This window comes from Palaemon carinicauda, chromosome 18 (genome assembly GCF_036898095.1).
Source record: "Palaemon carinicauda isolate YSFRI2023 chromosome 18, ASM3689809v2, whole genome shotgun sequence".
Lineage (NCBI taxonomy): Eukaryota > Metazoa > Arthropoda > Malacostraca > Decapoda > Palaemonidae > Palaemon > Palaemon carinicauda.
In genome coordinates this window covers 21,954,059-21,969,595 of record NC_090742.1, presented here as the reverse complement: position 1 = coordinate 21,969,595, position 15,537 = coordinate 21,954,059, and the positions used below count along the sequence as shown (strand labels likewise).

The window sequence follows — 15,537 nt, the reverse complement described above, 5'->3', positions numbered from 1 at the left end:
CAAAAAAAGGGACGTTGCCTTAAGAAAGAAAAAATTATATAATTATAAAGCTACTTGGGTTTACTTTGCACAAGTTAACCCTTTTACCCCCAGGCTATTTGGAAATTTCCAACCCTTAACCCCCAAGGGGTTATTTTTTTCCCAGCACATTTTGGTGTATATTTTTTTTAGATTGCTCTAACAGCCTTAATTTTTGTCATAGAGAGGTCAGGTTGGTCTCATTCTCTTGGAAAATGTCTGAATTTTCTCAAAAAATTAACAAAAATATGAAAAAAATATTTTTATAGCATTTTTTTGCATGGACCTACCGGTACGTCCATGGGGGTAAAGGGATGACTTTTGTGAAACGTACCAGTACGTCCTTTGGGGGTAAAAGGGTTAATTACTAAGTTATAGATATGAAAGGTACGCACAGTAAGGACTACAGACTACAGTATGTATACCTTCAAGTATTTGGAGATACAGGGCTGGATTTATGGAAACAAAGCTCTATAAACTAATGCCGAGGCTAAGGAGGCCATTCAGATCTGAGGCGCAAAGGGTATACCGTGCACAAAGGTGAGTTGACCTAAAAAGTGTGTGTGTGTGTGTGTGTGTGTGTTTTGCAATACTTACGTAATAGTTATCGTTAATCTGCATCATAGGAGCATTGACACATGCTCCCAAACACTCGACTTCTGAGAGTGTGAAAAGTCCGTCTTGGGTGGACTCTCCAGGTTTAATACCCAGCTTATCTTGAATTGCTTTCATAATGTCATCTGACCCGTTAAGCCAGCAAGGGGTAGTTGTGCACACCTGGATATGATATTTGCCAACAGGATTCCTGCAATGCAAAGAATAATGACACAATATTTTACAATTTGTTTAAAAGTTAACCCTTTTACCCCCAGGCTCTTTGGAAATTTCCAAGGGGTTATTTTTTTCCCAGCACATTTTGCAGTATATATTTTTTAAATTGCTCTAACAGCCTTAATTTTTGTCATAGAGAGGTCAGGTTGGTCTCATTCTCTTGGAAAATGCCTGAATTTTCTCAAAAAAATTATTAAAAATATGAAAAAAAAAATTTTATAGCATTTTTTTGCAAGGACGTACCGGTACGTCCATGGGGGTAAAGGGATGAGTTTTGTGAAACGTACCAGTACGTCCTTTGGGGGTAAAAGGGTTAAAAATTATACTTCTAGATTTCATGAAATAAGAGTTAAAGCATTTGATATTTCATATTGTACTGCAATTAACCTAACAGATGAAATAATAAGAAAAATAAAAAATTCTCGACATACATCAACCTTGTCAAGTAAATCAAATCTACACATAGTGTACTATAGCTAAGTTTGTCTTACTATTAACCAACATTGAAAACCATTCAAAGTTCAGGGCATGAGATGGACATCCTAAAGTTATAAGTTCCATTTATTTTAGCAAGGGATGACTCTCCTGTTAATATGAAGACAAAATAGAATATCATGACAGATACCCATCCTGTTGTGGGGGAAGACTGGATAAGTCACTGTATGGTGTGTCGGGTAATGGTATAAAAGCAGTGAGGGCGCTACCTCAACCTGATGTCAACTTTGTTTTGCTTCATATATTAAATGTTTAAATTGAGCTTTAACAGTCAGTGGGCAAGCTTCGAGAATTCTAAATCAGGGATAGCAATTACCAAGTTTAAGACAAAAAGAACCCCTTTAATAGTTCCTTGAGACTCAAAAGCATAAGATTTTTTACTTAACTAGACATTACGGGACCTAAAAACTGACAGGCTAGGGTCGCACTGAGATAAGAGGAGCGTTGAGATGATATCATGACGCGACCAGAGAACTTACTGGAGATCAGGACCCAAGCTCACATGTGGTCTACCTCAGGTTTGCCCTTAGGGCACGTATCCTTCTGCTAGGCCTACCATTACAGAAAACAGGAGTAGGGTAAACTACACAAAACTCTGGTCGTTTGAGAGGAGGTTCCAAGTAACTCCTAAGAAAGTGGTTCGAGGTAAGTCTCCGTGTTGGAACAACTAGACATTAAGGGACCTAAAAACTGACAGGCTTTGGCAATGCCAATTTGCAGTATTGCTGACTAATGCATTGCAACAAATTTTAGAGCTCAAGAATAATAGAATATACCAATGTTTTGTTTTTGTGACAGATAATTGTAGGAGTTATAATTAAAAAACTGAAGAAAGAAGTTAAAAGCTAAAATCTACTGGATTATTTGCTAAACAACTCTCAAGAGTGGTGGAAGCATGCCCTGATATCAGAAGGTAGGTGTGGCCTATTTCACCTGGATAGATACTACCGCTAGAGAGTTATGGGATCCTTTGTCTGCCCAGAATGTAATACATTGGACCCTTCTCTCTGGTTATGGTTCATTTTCCCTTCGCTTACACACACACACATACACACACCGATTAGTCCGGCCTATTCTTTACATTTTCTCCTGTCTTTGTACACCTGACTACACTGAGATCACCAAATTATTCTTTTTCACCCAAGGGGTCACTGCACTGTAATTGTTTAGTGGCCACTTTCCTCTTGTTAAGGGTAGGGGACTCTTTAGCTATGGTAAGCAGCTCTTTTAGGAGAAGTATATTCCAAAATCAAACCATTGTTCTCTAGTCCTGGGTAGTGCCATAGTTTATATAATAGATATTCATTTTAATGTTTTTGTTCTTAAAATAATTATTTTTTCCCTATTTCCTTTCCTTACAGGGGTATTTCCCCCTTTTGGAGCCCCTGAGCTTATAGAAATCCGCTTTTCCAACTAGGGTTGTAGCTTAGCAATTAATAATAATAATAATAATAATAATAATAATAATAATAACAATAATAGACCACAGAAACTATAGAAACTTACAATCAATCAACAGCACTACAGCTGAAATCAAATTGAGGGTTGCTCCATCTGTCAGGTGGGTGGGTCTACCCACTAATCGACAGCCAATTCGTTACTGTACTTGATTAAAAGTTTTAACATTCATTCTAGCTTAGCTGAATTCATAGGATGATAGTTTGTATTCATGCTGCAGTATGAATGAAATGAAGAGAAGAAAAATTACCAGCAAGTATAAATATATAGATAGATAGTTATACACATATGTAATCAATTATATGTATGTGTGAATATACATATATATATATATATATATATATATATATATATATATATATATATATATATATATATATATATATATATATATATATATATATATATATATATATATATATATATATATATATATATATATATATTTATATATATATGTGTGTGTGTGTGTGTGTATATATATATATATATATATATATATATATATATATATATATATATATATATATATATATATATATATATATATATATATATAAATATAAATATAATATATATATATATATATATATATATATATATATATATATATATATATATATATATATATATATATATATATATATATATAAATATAAATATAAATATAAATAAATATATATATATATATATATATATATATATATATATATATATATATATATATATATATATATATATATATATATATATGACAAATTCGAAGATAATTTGTATTTTTCCTAACCATACAAACCTTAGCTATTTACAAAGGGTATTACTTTTAGCGCAGCTGAAATGACGAGCCAATAGTTTTTAACGAGGGTTAATTACCCCCGCGCTAGTTAGCGGGGGGGTGGAGAAGGGTAGCTTGCTACCCCTCCCCCCTCCACACACCGGTGACTTGCTTCACTTCACTTAGAGGTAGGACTTGACTTGGGGGTCAGGGATAGCGGGTACATATGTGTAAATAGCTAAGGTTTGTATAGTTAGGAAAAATACAAATTATCTTCGAATTTGTCATTTGTTCCGTAACCGAAATACAAACCACGCTATTTACAAAGGGTGACTTACCCCTTAGGAAGGGTGGAAAGTCCCCAGCCTTACTGACTTCGGCTTGCCTGGGGGCTCGATCCCTCAGTGAGCAGCACTAGAGAGAGAGAGCCCCTGTACCTCACAGGTTCCTAGCATCGCTAGGAACGAGTGGCCTACATAAGCAGTGTGAAGAGGAGAGTGTGACTCGTCCTATGAAGTTGACCTTGAGACCTTCAGATAGGAATTCTAGGATAGGACGTTCCCCATACCACCTCGTCAGGGTATGGGAGACGCAACAGTATTAAGCTTAATACTAGGAGCACAAAGAAGCATGGGTTACCTGCAGAGGTCGAGGTCAGCTATGCGAGGACCAGGATGCTGCTTCCCCAAGAGAGGGGAGAATGAAGAAAGAAGTAAGGGTCAGACATACTCTTTCATTCACACAGACTAAGACCGGGTAACAACGCCCTCAACCTACTGCTACTTGTCCAAAAAGGAGCCTGAGGTTAGACCAGCTGTTGTGCAGCCACCACAGGGCCGATAGAGAACGTATCGAGGCTCCTGTGGGTCACGTCTTGCAGGTAGTGGGCTGTGAAGGTTATTTGACGCTTCCAGACCCCAGCTTGAAGTACCTGCGTCACAGAGAAGTTTCTCTTGAAGGCCAGGGATGTAGCAATACCCCTGACATCGTGGGCCCGAGGGCGACGTGACGGAGGAGGGTCAGGATTCAGGGCATGGTGGATAACCCTTCGAATCCAAGCAGAGATGGTGTTCCTGGTGACCCTCCTCTTTGTCCTGCCTGTGCTCACAAACAAAGCTCGCACATGAGGACGGACTGCAGCCGTTCTCTTCAAGTAGTACCTCAGACACCTCACTGGGCATAGTAGCAGCTGGTCTGGGTCGTTTGGTACAGAACGGAGACTCGCGATCCTGAAAGAGTCGAACCGAGGATCCGGCACTCCAGGATTCTGAGTCTTGGCCATAAACTCAGGGACGAACCTGAACGTTACCTCCCCCCATCCCCTTGAATGGGCGATGTCGTACAAGAGACCATGAAGTTCACTAATTCGCTTGGCCGAGGCCAAGGCGAGTAGGAAAGCCGTCTTCCAAGACAGGTGGCGATCGGAGGCCTGGCGTAATGGCTCGAAGGGAGGTCTCTTGAGAGACCTGAGGACTCGAACCGCGTTCCAAGGAGGGGGTCTCACTTCCGACTGGGGGCGGGTAAGCTCATAGCTACGTATGAGTAAAGAGTGTTCTAGCGATGAAGAAATATCCACGCCCTTCAATCTGAAGGCCAAGCTTAAGGCTGAGCGATAGCATTTCACTGCCGAGACAGAAAGGAAGCATTTCTTCTCGCAGATACACGAGGAAGTCCGGTATTGCTGGAATAGTGGCATCGAGTGGAGAGATACCCCTTCCACGACACCAACCACAAAACTCTCTCCACTTCGCTTGGTAGACTCCCTCAGAGGACCTTCGCAGGTGCCGAGACATTCTCTCAGCAACCTGTTGCGAAAAGCCTCTCTCCGCGAGGAGACACTGGATAGTCTCCAGGCGTGAAGCCGAAGCGAGGCTACGGCCCTGTGAGGGACACCGGAGTGGGGTTGTCTGAGAAGCTCGTGTCGTGGAGGAAGCTCCCTTGGGAGTTCCGTCAGGAGTTGCAGAAGGTCCGGAAACCATTCCGCGTGATGCCATAGCGGAGCTACTAGTCATCGAACAGTTGACCGATAGTCTGGTCCTGTTGAGCACCCTTCTCATCAGACAGAATGGTGGGAAGGCGTACACGTCGATGTTGTCCCACCGTTGCTGGAAAGCATCTTGCCAGAGTGCCTTGGGGTCCGGGACTGGTGAGCAGTACAGGGGTAGCTTGAAGTTCAAGGCTGTCGCGAACAAGTCCACCGTCGGGGAACCCCACAAAGTCAGGACTTTGTTGGTTATCTGAGGATCCAAAGACCACTCGGTACTCACTATCTGCGAAGCCCTGCTCAGACTGTCGGCGAGCACATTGCTCTTGCAAGGAATGAAGCGAGCTGATAAGTGTTATCGAGTGGGTTTCGGTCCACCTCAGAGTCTCTACTGCAAGATGGGATGGCTGTTGCGAAAAAGTGCCTCCCTGCTTGTTGATATAAGCCACTACCGTGGTGTTGTCGCTCATCACCACCACGGAGTGACCCACCAGGAACCGTTGGAACTGTTGAAGGGCCAGAAAGACGGCCTTCAATTCTAGCAGGTTGATGTGTAGGCACTTTTCTGATTCTGACCAAAGGCCTGAGGCCCTCTGGTTCAGAACGTGCGCCCCCCACCCTTCTTTTGACGCGTCCGAAAACAGAGTCAATTCCGGGGGGAGGACGAGAAGACTCACTCCCTTCCGCAGGTTCTCGTCGGCCAGCCACCACCGCAAGTCCGTCTGTTCCAGAGACCCCATTGGGATCAGAAGGTCAGGGGAATCGGATCCTTGATTCCACCGGGACTTGAGCCGCCATTGAAGGGATCTCATCCTGAGGCGGCTGTTTGGAACCAGACGGGCCAGGGAGGATAGGTGGCCTAAGAGACGCAACCACGATTGAGCGGGGAGTTCTTTTCGCCTGAGGAAAGGTTCCGCCACCCTCCTCAGCCTTGCTATCCGGTCGTCTGATGGAAAGGCTTTGTGGAGATTGGTGTCTATTAGCATGCCTAGATAAACCAGTCGTTGGGACGGCTGCAGAGAGGACTTTTCGAGGTTTACCACGATCCCCAGATCCTGGCAAAGATCTAGAAGCCTGTCTCGGTGCCGAAGAAGGGTTGACTCCAAGTCTGCTAGGATCAGCCAATCATCTAGGTAACGAAGGAGACGAATGCCGTTCCTGTGCGCCAAAGTCGAAATCAGGGTGAGGAGCTGTGGAGAGACCGAAACACAGCACCTTGAACTGGTAGATCTTGTTGTCTAGGCAGAATCTCAGGTACTTCCTGGAAGACGGATGGATTGGGATCTGGAAGTACACATCCTTTAGAACCAGTGTACACATGAAGTCTTGTGGTCTCACCGCAAGTCTGACCGTGTCTGCTGTCTCCATGCTGAACCGGGTTTGTTTGACAAACCTGTTCAGAGCCGAGAGATCGATGACGTGTCTCCAGCCTCCAGTAGCCTTCTTTACAAGAAAGAGTCGACTGAAGAAGCCTGGAGAGCCGTCCACGACCTCCTGGAGAGCACCCTTCTCGAACATGGTCTCGACTTCGGCCTGAAGGGCCAGCCCCTTTGCCAATCCCATGGCATAGGAGCTCAACGACATTGGATTCGCTGTCAGGGGAGGTTGAGATGACGTGAACGGGACGCGATAACCTTGGCCGATCACTGAGACCGTCCAAGCATCGGCCCCGTGATGTTGCCACCTGCGGACGCAACGCTGAAGGCATCCCCCCACAGGTGGACACGCAGGGGGACTGCCACCCCTAGGGCTTGCGGCCACGGCCGCCACCCCTAGAAGTCTTGCCTCCCCTGGAGGACTTACCGCCCCTCTTGACCTTGGCTGGAAAGGGCTGGGGCTTAGACACCACTTTCTTGGCTGCCGGTGCCTGTTTGGGAGCCTTACGAGGCTGTTGCTGCTGTTGTGGCGGGGCTGGAGGCTTATAGGGCCGAGTTGTAAGGGCCCTGTGGAGGAGGGAGTCCGTGCTGGATTTCCTCCACCTCTCAGCCGTTCGCTCCAAGTCTTGAGGCTCAAACAGGCTCTCCCCCAGGAGGGAGGCATGTCGGAGCCTACACACATCTACGGCAGGACCTTCGGATGGAATCTCTCGGACACAGCAACGCGACGCTTCAACACCGAGTTGGCCCACAGGGTGGTAACCTGGTGCGCCAAAAACTCGATGGAGCGGGTGCCCGAGAGCAAGAAGGTCTCTAGGGCCTTCCTATTGGTCTCCTTGGACAAGTCCTCCGATCGCAATAGGATGCCCAGAGATCCTAACCAGAAGTCCAGCCACAAAGTGGCCTGCATGGCACACTTAGCAACCTTCTCGTGGTTAAGGATCTCTGCCGCCGAGACGACACCTGCCGGGCAGAGAGTTTCTCTAAGGGAACTCCCTTCGCCAGCTCCTCCACAGAGTGATGGAGAGGAAGAGCGAGGTTGTGCTCACCCAGGATCTCGAAATACCTCCTCTGCTGAAGGCGAGGAGGAGGGATGAGCTTGTTCCCGGCAGTGGAACGACTGGAGGAGGCAAGAAGTGCGAGCTGAGCATTGGCCCTAGCTCTGGCACTCTTCAGCCCCCGAGACCAGGGCAGAGCTGCACTGGTCTTAGGGGCCTTCCGAACGTCAAACACTTCATCCAGAATCGTGTCTTTGCCTTCACGGGGGTGGGGGGGGGGGGGGTGGGGGGGGGGGGATGACTGGATCCGTAAGTCTGTTAAGTTGCCTTATCAGGCTTAGGACCTGCCAGAAGGCATGTTCGGACTCTTGCTGTTCTCCTCCCTGCGGGCTGGCAGCTAAGTCTCCTGCCCCAGGAATATCTTCCTGGGGTGATACGTGGACATTCCCCTGGGTAGACGTGGGTTCCTGACGAATCCTTGCAGAGGATTTAGGGATGGTCTTGGAATCCTTGGGTTCCCTCCTGGGAGGGATACAGGATCCCAACAACGAGGTTCGAGGGGCCCCTTCCTCACGAGACGATTCTCCTGCCTGAAGCGAAGTCTCCCCCCCTGGTGCCGAGGGGAAGACTACCGCCCCACTGGACTCACCTGAGGACGGAAAGGCCTCGTCCACGGGAGAAGGAGAGAGTACTCGAACAGGAGAGGGGACCTTCGAGACCGACCTCTTGGGAACCAACTTCACCCTGGGGGAAGTCACCACGAAGTCCACTCCTCTCTTTCTCTTCAGCGTAGGAGAGACAGCCGCTGGTTTGTTACCCTGGCCGGCGAGTGCTGGTTTCATAACCCTCACTAACGCCCGTGCCAGCGGACCAAACCAAGTCTGCTGCTCCAAGGACACAGAGTCCGAAATCCTCGCTAAGGTGAAAGGGATCGGGCGATCCTTTGGAGTGGACACGACGGTACCTGCCTGAAAAGAAGGTGGGGAAGAACGCTGTACTGACCTGTCTTCGTCCTGCACTACCAACCTGTGCTTGGATGGAGGTGATCTCGAGTGCCGTCTAGGAGCACGCGTCCCTGCTGCTACCACCGGCTGTGGAATTCGCCGCGAACGATGGTCGCGCGAGGGCGAATGGTCGCGCAAAGGCGAATGGTCGCGCGGGAGTGATCAGCATCTGCAGGAGGGCGATCGTTCAGGGTTGTGCGATGAGGAGCAGAATGCGTAAGCGGGCGATCATGCAGGGTCGTGCGATGGCGAGCAGCATGCGCAGGAGGGCGATCGTGCAATTGCGAGCGATGGCGAGCAGCATTTGCAGGCGGGTGATCGCGCGATGGCGAGCTAGAAGCTGGCGAATCATGTTCCTTCAGGGGCGTTGGCGAACGTCGGCGCACTAGTTGTCGCTGTTGAATAGGCGATACTAAGATCGCCTATGCGCGCTGGCAAGCAGGTGAACGCTGGCGAGGAGGTAATCGCTGGCGTGTAGGTGATCGCTGGCGAGCAGAAGGTCGACGCGTGTCCTGTGAGAGGACAGGTGGTGCGGCGCGTTCACGAGCAGGAACGGGAAGATCGCTGGCGCGTTGGCGAACATGTGTTTCTGACACGCGCAGCACGATGTTGCGTAGCCACAGGACCAGGCGGATGGTGAGCAGGGAGTTCAGCAGGAACTAAAGGGTGGTCAGAGACCGCAGGGCGATGGTCCTAAAATGAGCGCTGACGCTCGGAAGAGAGCTGACAAGCAGGAGAGCGCTGGCGAGGGGGGCGAACATCAGGAGAGAGCCGACGAGCAGGAGAGTCTTGGCGAGCAGGAGAGCGCTGGCGAGCAGGAAATCGTTGGCGAGCAGGTGAGCGCTGGCGAGCAGGAGAGCACTGGCGAGCAGGAGAGCGCTGGAGAGCAGGAGAGCGCTTGTGCGCTAGCCCTGCTCGCGTAAGGGAAGAATCCCTTAGCCCCGAAGAGACCGTTGCCCGTCGGGTGACGAGTTCTCCAGAAGGCGAAGATCCGGCAGGAGATGGTGAGCGTTCTGCAGAGAGGTTCAAGGAGGGCGGAGCAGTCGGTTGAGGCTGACGAGGAGAGTCCCCCCCGGAGGACGAAGACCCAAAAAGGCGCCTCTTAGTCCCCCTGTAAGGGGAAGGGAGGCCCTTGTGGCGTAGAGGGCGGTGAGCCTTACGGCGGAGGCGGCCTCGGGGGAGATCGTCGGGACCATCGGTCCTCCGAAGGGGAGTCTCCATCAAAACACTTCCCTCAGAAGGAAGCTGGGCGGCAGTCGAGACCGAAGGACTCACTTCCCCCTTCGAAGGATGCACGGAAGGAGGAGGAGAGCCTTGAGCACCATCACCAGCAACAGCACCTGCGGCGGAATGCCCAGCCACGTCGGAGGCCTCTGTCACCACGACGTCGACAATAGACAGAGGGTCTACCTCCGCTACCACCGGCGACTGTTTAACAGCGGCCCCCAACAAGACAAGGTCAATAAGAGCGACCCTGGAGGGCAAGCCCTTAAGCCCCAGGGACGACCAAATCTGTAAAAGATCATCACTGGATAAGGCATTATTATCAATAACCTCCCCCGGAGGAGGAGGGGGAACCGCCTCGCTATGGGAGGCGACGCCCTCTCCCCCCACCGAAGGTAGGGAAACAGAACAGGGGCCTGCGCTCCCACTCGGACGACTCTCCTTAGGAGGCGGACGAGGGGGAGCTTCGGAGGAGGTTTGGGCGGCGGAAGAAGAGTCCCGAGAACCTTCCTCCTTCAAGGCTAACCCCGGAGGTTTGGGCGGCGGAAGAAGAGTCTCGAGAACCTTCCTCCTTCAAGGCTAACCCCGGAGGAGAACGGTCTCTCTTGGACTTCTTCTTACGCCAACGGCCAAACCTCTCCCACTGGGAGGCAGACCACTCCCTGCACTCGCGGCACATGTTATCCTTGTCGCACCGTCTGCCCCGACATTGAGGGCAGAGGGTGTGTGGATCCGTAATAACGTCCGACATGAAAGTCCCACAAGGACGGCCGGCAACTCCAGGGCATGTACGCATAGTCAAGAAAATAACTGAAGGTCAACTTCCAACCAATCACACACGCTGAAAAGAAAAAGCAGAAAATTAAAGGCTGTCACGAAGGCGATGAGCAGACACGTCTGATCACCGCCGAGCCAAAAGTGAAGTGAAGCAAGTCACTGGTGTGTGGAGGGGGGAGGGGTAGCAAGTTACCCTTCCCCATCCCCCGCTAACTAGCGCGGGGGTAATTAACCCTCGTTAAAAACTATTGGCTCGTCATTTCAGCTGCGCTAAAAGTAATACCCTTTGTAAATAGCGTGGTTTGTATTTCGGTTACGGAACAAATATATATTCATGTACGTATGTATATACCATATGTTCACCATGCACCTTTTTATCGCCAGAAGGGTATTTAAAGCATACGCTACACTATGCTGCAGACACACTGTTACTAACCAAAAAACTTTTGGATAAACTGTTTGTATTATGAAAGCAGAAAATGGAGTTTTTATAATAAAACAAAGTTTTATGAATACTTACCTGGCAGTTATATATATATATAGCTGAGTCTCCAACTGAGAGATATCAGCTATATATATATAACTGCCAGGTAAGTACTATTCATAAAAATGGAGTTTTTATGATAAAACAAAGTTTTATGAATACTTACCTGGCAGTTATATATATACAGCTGATATCTCTCAGTCGGAGACTCGGCTATATATATATAACTGCCAGGTAAGTTCTATTCATAAAATGTGGTGACCAGAGGCTTCAAAGTATGAGACCTAAAAGACTTTGGTAGAGTGGACTTAAATGTGGCCGAACTGGTAATTACATGTAAAGTATTCAATATTAAAAGGGCAGGACAAAGAAGACGGATAACGACCTAGACTAATGAGAGTTCAGACAGACAGCACCACACAGAGGAGAGTGACAATTCAGGTCTAACCCCATAAAGAGACTAGCCAACATAAAAAAAATTATAACGAAGAAAATGCTTATAAATAATTCCCAATTTCGACCCATCAAAACCTTGAATGATATGAACATTCATGACAGAATTAGTTTCTTAGTGATCAATATAAATAGCACCTAGTACTGTACAGTACTTATGAAAACAAAATTTCAATTTAAACAGAATTAACATCTCACCTCATGAACATTGTATAAAATGTTGCAACTTCATAGACTCTCATCCTTGGCATATCTAGCAACTTTGCGACAGCATGCATCGCACTGATGGGGAGCCAGTTCCCAACCTGACGTTGAGCGAGATCTAGCAGTGGAATGACGGCTGCTTTTTTGTGTCCATCTGGATAGATAGACATGATGGCTTGGGCACGCTAGAAAAACAAGCATTATGATGCAGAGATTTCAGATTTATTTTTTAGGGCTTCACACTTTCCAAGCTTTTTTTTTTTTTTAAAGCGATGAAATAAGGAATCAAACCATCCTCAAAATACTTTGTGTACCTTATTTCTTTCTTTTTTTTAGGAAACACAGGAGCTATATGAAGGTCTCGTGAAGGTTTAACCCTGATCTTTGAATATAGACATCAATAAAATGTTGAAACTCAAGTAATTGCTAAAAACTTGAAAACTAAAAATTTATTGAAAAAAAAACTTCATGAATTGGAGAAATAAAATTCTTCTTGGGAATATAAACATACCCAAAGAGAATATCCACATACCTAATCGACCTTTCCATGAACTAAGGTTTTAATGTAGTTATCTCCCTACCAATCAAGATATAAAAATTTATTACATCCAAAAAATTTAGACAGTGAAATTCATTACACGTATAATACAAAAAAAGGCAAAATAAAATTTATCCCATTTTACATGATTTAAAGCATAAATGGATAATTTTTTAGACACTTTTCCAAACTGCATTAAGCCCCCTAAATATATTTACAGTACTTTAGTTTATTTGGTTAGAAAATAACTCAGAAATTCCCTTCATACATTAAGTAGTATTTTATTTTTTTATACAAATAATTCAAATAATGGCACTTTTAAGAGTGTAAAGCTCAAAGAAGACATTTATATATTGTACACAAACATGACAAATTCGAAGATAATTTGTATTTTTCCTAACCATACAAACCTTAGCTATTTACAAAGGGTTTACTTTTAGCGCAGCTGAAATGACGAGCCAATAGTTTTTAACGAGGGTTAATTACCCCCGCGCTAGTTAGCGGGGGGTGGGGAAGGGTAGCTTGCTACCCCTCCCCCCTCCACACACCGGTGACTTGCTTCACTTCACTTAGAGGTAGGACTTGACTTGGGGGTCAGGGATGGCGGGCACATATGTGTAAATAGCTAAGGTTTGTATGGTTAGGAAAAATACAAATTATCTTCGAATTTGTCATTTGTTCCGTAACCGAAATACAAACCACGCTATTTACAAAGGGTGACTTACCCCTTAGGAAGGGTGGAAAGTCCCCAGCCTTACTGACTTCGGCTTGCCCGGGGGCTCGATCCCTTAGTGAGCAGCACTAGAGAGAGGGAGCCCCTGTACCTCACAGGTTCCTAGCATCGCTAGGAACGAGTGGCCTACATAAGTAGTGTGAGGAGGAGAGTGTGACTCGTCCTATGAAGTTGACCTTGAGACCTTCAGATAGGAATTCTAGGATAGGACGTTCCCCATACCACCTCGTCAGGGTATGGGAGACGCAACAGTATTAAGCTTAATACTAGGAGCACAAAGAAGCATGGGTTACCTGCAGAGGTCGAGGTCAGCTATGCGAGGACCAGGATGCTGCTTCCCCAAGAGAGGGGAGAATGAAGAAAGAAGTAAGGGTCAGACATACTCTTTCATTCACACAGACTAAGACCGGGTAACAACGCCCTCAACCTACTGCTACTTGTCCAAAAAGGAGCCTGAGGTTAGACCAGCTGTTGTGCAGCCACCACAGGGCCGATAGAGAACGTATCGAGGCTCCTGTGGGTCACGTCTTGCAGGTAGTGGGCTGTGAAGGTCGTTTGACGCTTCCAGACCCCCGCTTGAAGTACCTGCGTCACAGAGAAGTTTCTCTTGAAGGCCAGGGATGTAGCAATACCCCTGACATCGTGGGCCCGAGGGCGACGTGACGGAGGAGGGTCAGGATTCAGGGCATGGTGGATAACCCTACGAATCCAAGCAGAGATGGTGTTCCTTGTGACCCTCCTCTTTGTCCTGCCTGTGCTCACAAACAAAGCTCGCACATGAGGACGGACTGCAGCCGTTCTCTTCAAGTAGTACCTCAGACACCTCACTGGGCATAGTAGCAGCTGGTCTGGGTCGTTTGTTACAGAACGGAGACTCGCGATCCTGAAAGAGTCGAACCGAGGATCCGGCACTCCAGGATTCTGAGTCTTGGCCACAAACTCAGGGACGAACCTGAACGTTACCTCCCCCCATCCCCTTGAATGGGCGATGTCGTACGAGAGACCATGAAGTTCACTAACTCGCTTGGCCGAGGCCAAGGCGAGTAGGAAAGCCGTCTTCCAAGACAGGTGGCGATCGGAGGCCTGGCGTAATGGCTCGAAGGGAGGTCTCTTGAGAGACCTGAGAACTCGAACCACGTTCCAAGGAGGGGGTCTCACTTCCGACTGGGGGCAGGTAAGCTCATAGCTACGTATGAGTAAAGAGAGTTCTAGCGATGAAGAAATATCCACGCCCTTCAATCTGAAGGCCAAGCTTAAGGCTGAGCGATAGCCTTTCACTGCCGAGACAGAAAGGCGCATTTCTTCTCGCAGATACACAAGGAAGTCCGCTATTGCTGGAATAGTGGCATCGAGTGGAGAGATACCCCTTCCACGACACCAACCACAAAAGACTCTCCACTTCGCTTGGTAGACTCCCTCAGAGGACCTTCGCAGGTGCCGAGACATTCTCTCCGCAACCTGTTGCGAAAAGCCTCTCTCCGCGAGGAGACGCTGGATAGTCTCCAGGCGTGAAGCCGAAGCGAGGCTACGGCCCTGTGAGGGACACCGGAGTGGGGTTGTCTGAGAAGCTCGTGTCGTGGAGGAAGCTCCCTTGGGAGTTCCGTCAGGAGTTGCAGAAGGTCCGGAAACCATTCCGCGTGATGCCATAGCGGAGCTACTAGAGTCATGGAACAGTTGACCGATAGTCTGGTCCTGTTGAGCACCCTTCTCATCAGACAGAATGGTGGGAAGGCGTACACGTCGATGTTGTCCCACCGTTGCTGGAAAGCATCTTGCCAGAGTGCCTTGGGGTCCGGGACTGGTGAGCAGTACAGGGGCAGCTTGAAGTTCAAGGCTGTCGCGAACAAGTCCACCGTCGGGGAACCCCACAAAGTCAGGACTTTGTTGGCTATCTGAGGATCCAAAGACCACTCGGTACTCACTATCTGCGAAGCCCTGCTCAGACTGTCGGCGAGCACATTCCTCTTGCCAGGAATGAAGCGAGCTGATAGTGTTATCGAGTGGGTTTCGGTCCACCTCAGAGTCTCTACTGCAAGATGGGATAGCTGTTGCGAAAAAGTGCCTCCCTGCTTGTTGATATAAGCCACTACCGTGGTGTTGTCGCTCATCACCACCACGGAGTGACCCGCCAGGAACCGTTGGAACTGTTGAAGGGCCAGAAAGACGGCCTTCAATTCTAGCAGGT

General features: G+C 47.7%; 1 protein-coding gene across 1 annotated transcript in view; it reads right to left on the bottom strand.

Moving 5' to 3' along the window:
* ND-24 (NADH dehydrogenase ubiquinone) overlaps window positions 1-15,537 on the bottom strand; it is a 52,581-nt gene that overhangs the window by 18,445 nt on the left and 18,599 nt on the right. The window contains exons 4-5 of the mRNA XM_068392108.1: window positions 12,076-12,266; window positions 616-823 (exon numbers count right to left, since the gene is read on the bottom strand). Coding sequence (XP_068248209.1) covers window positions 616-823; window positions 12,076-12,266 — 399 coding nt within the window. The remainder of the gene's footprint in view (window positions 1-615; window positions 824-12,075; window positions 12,267-15,537) is intronic.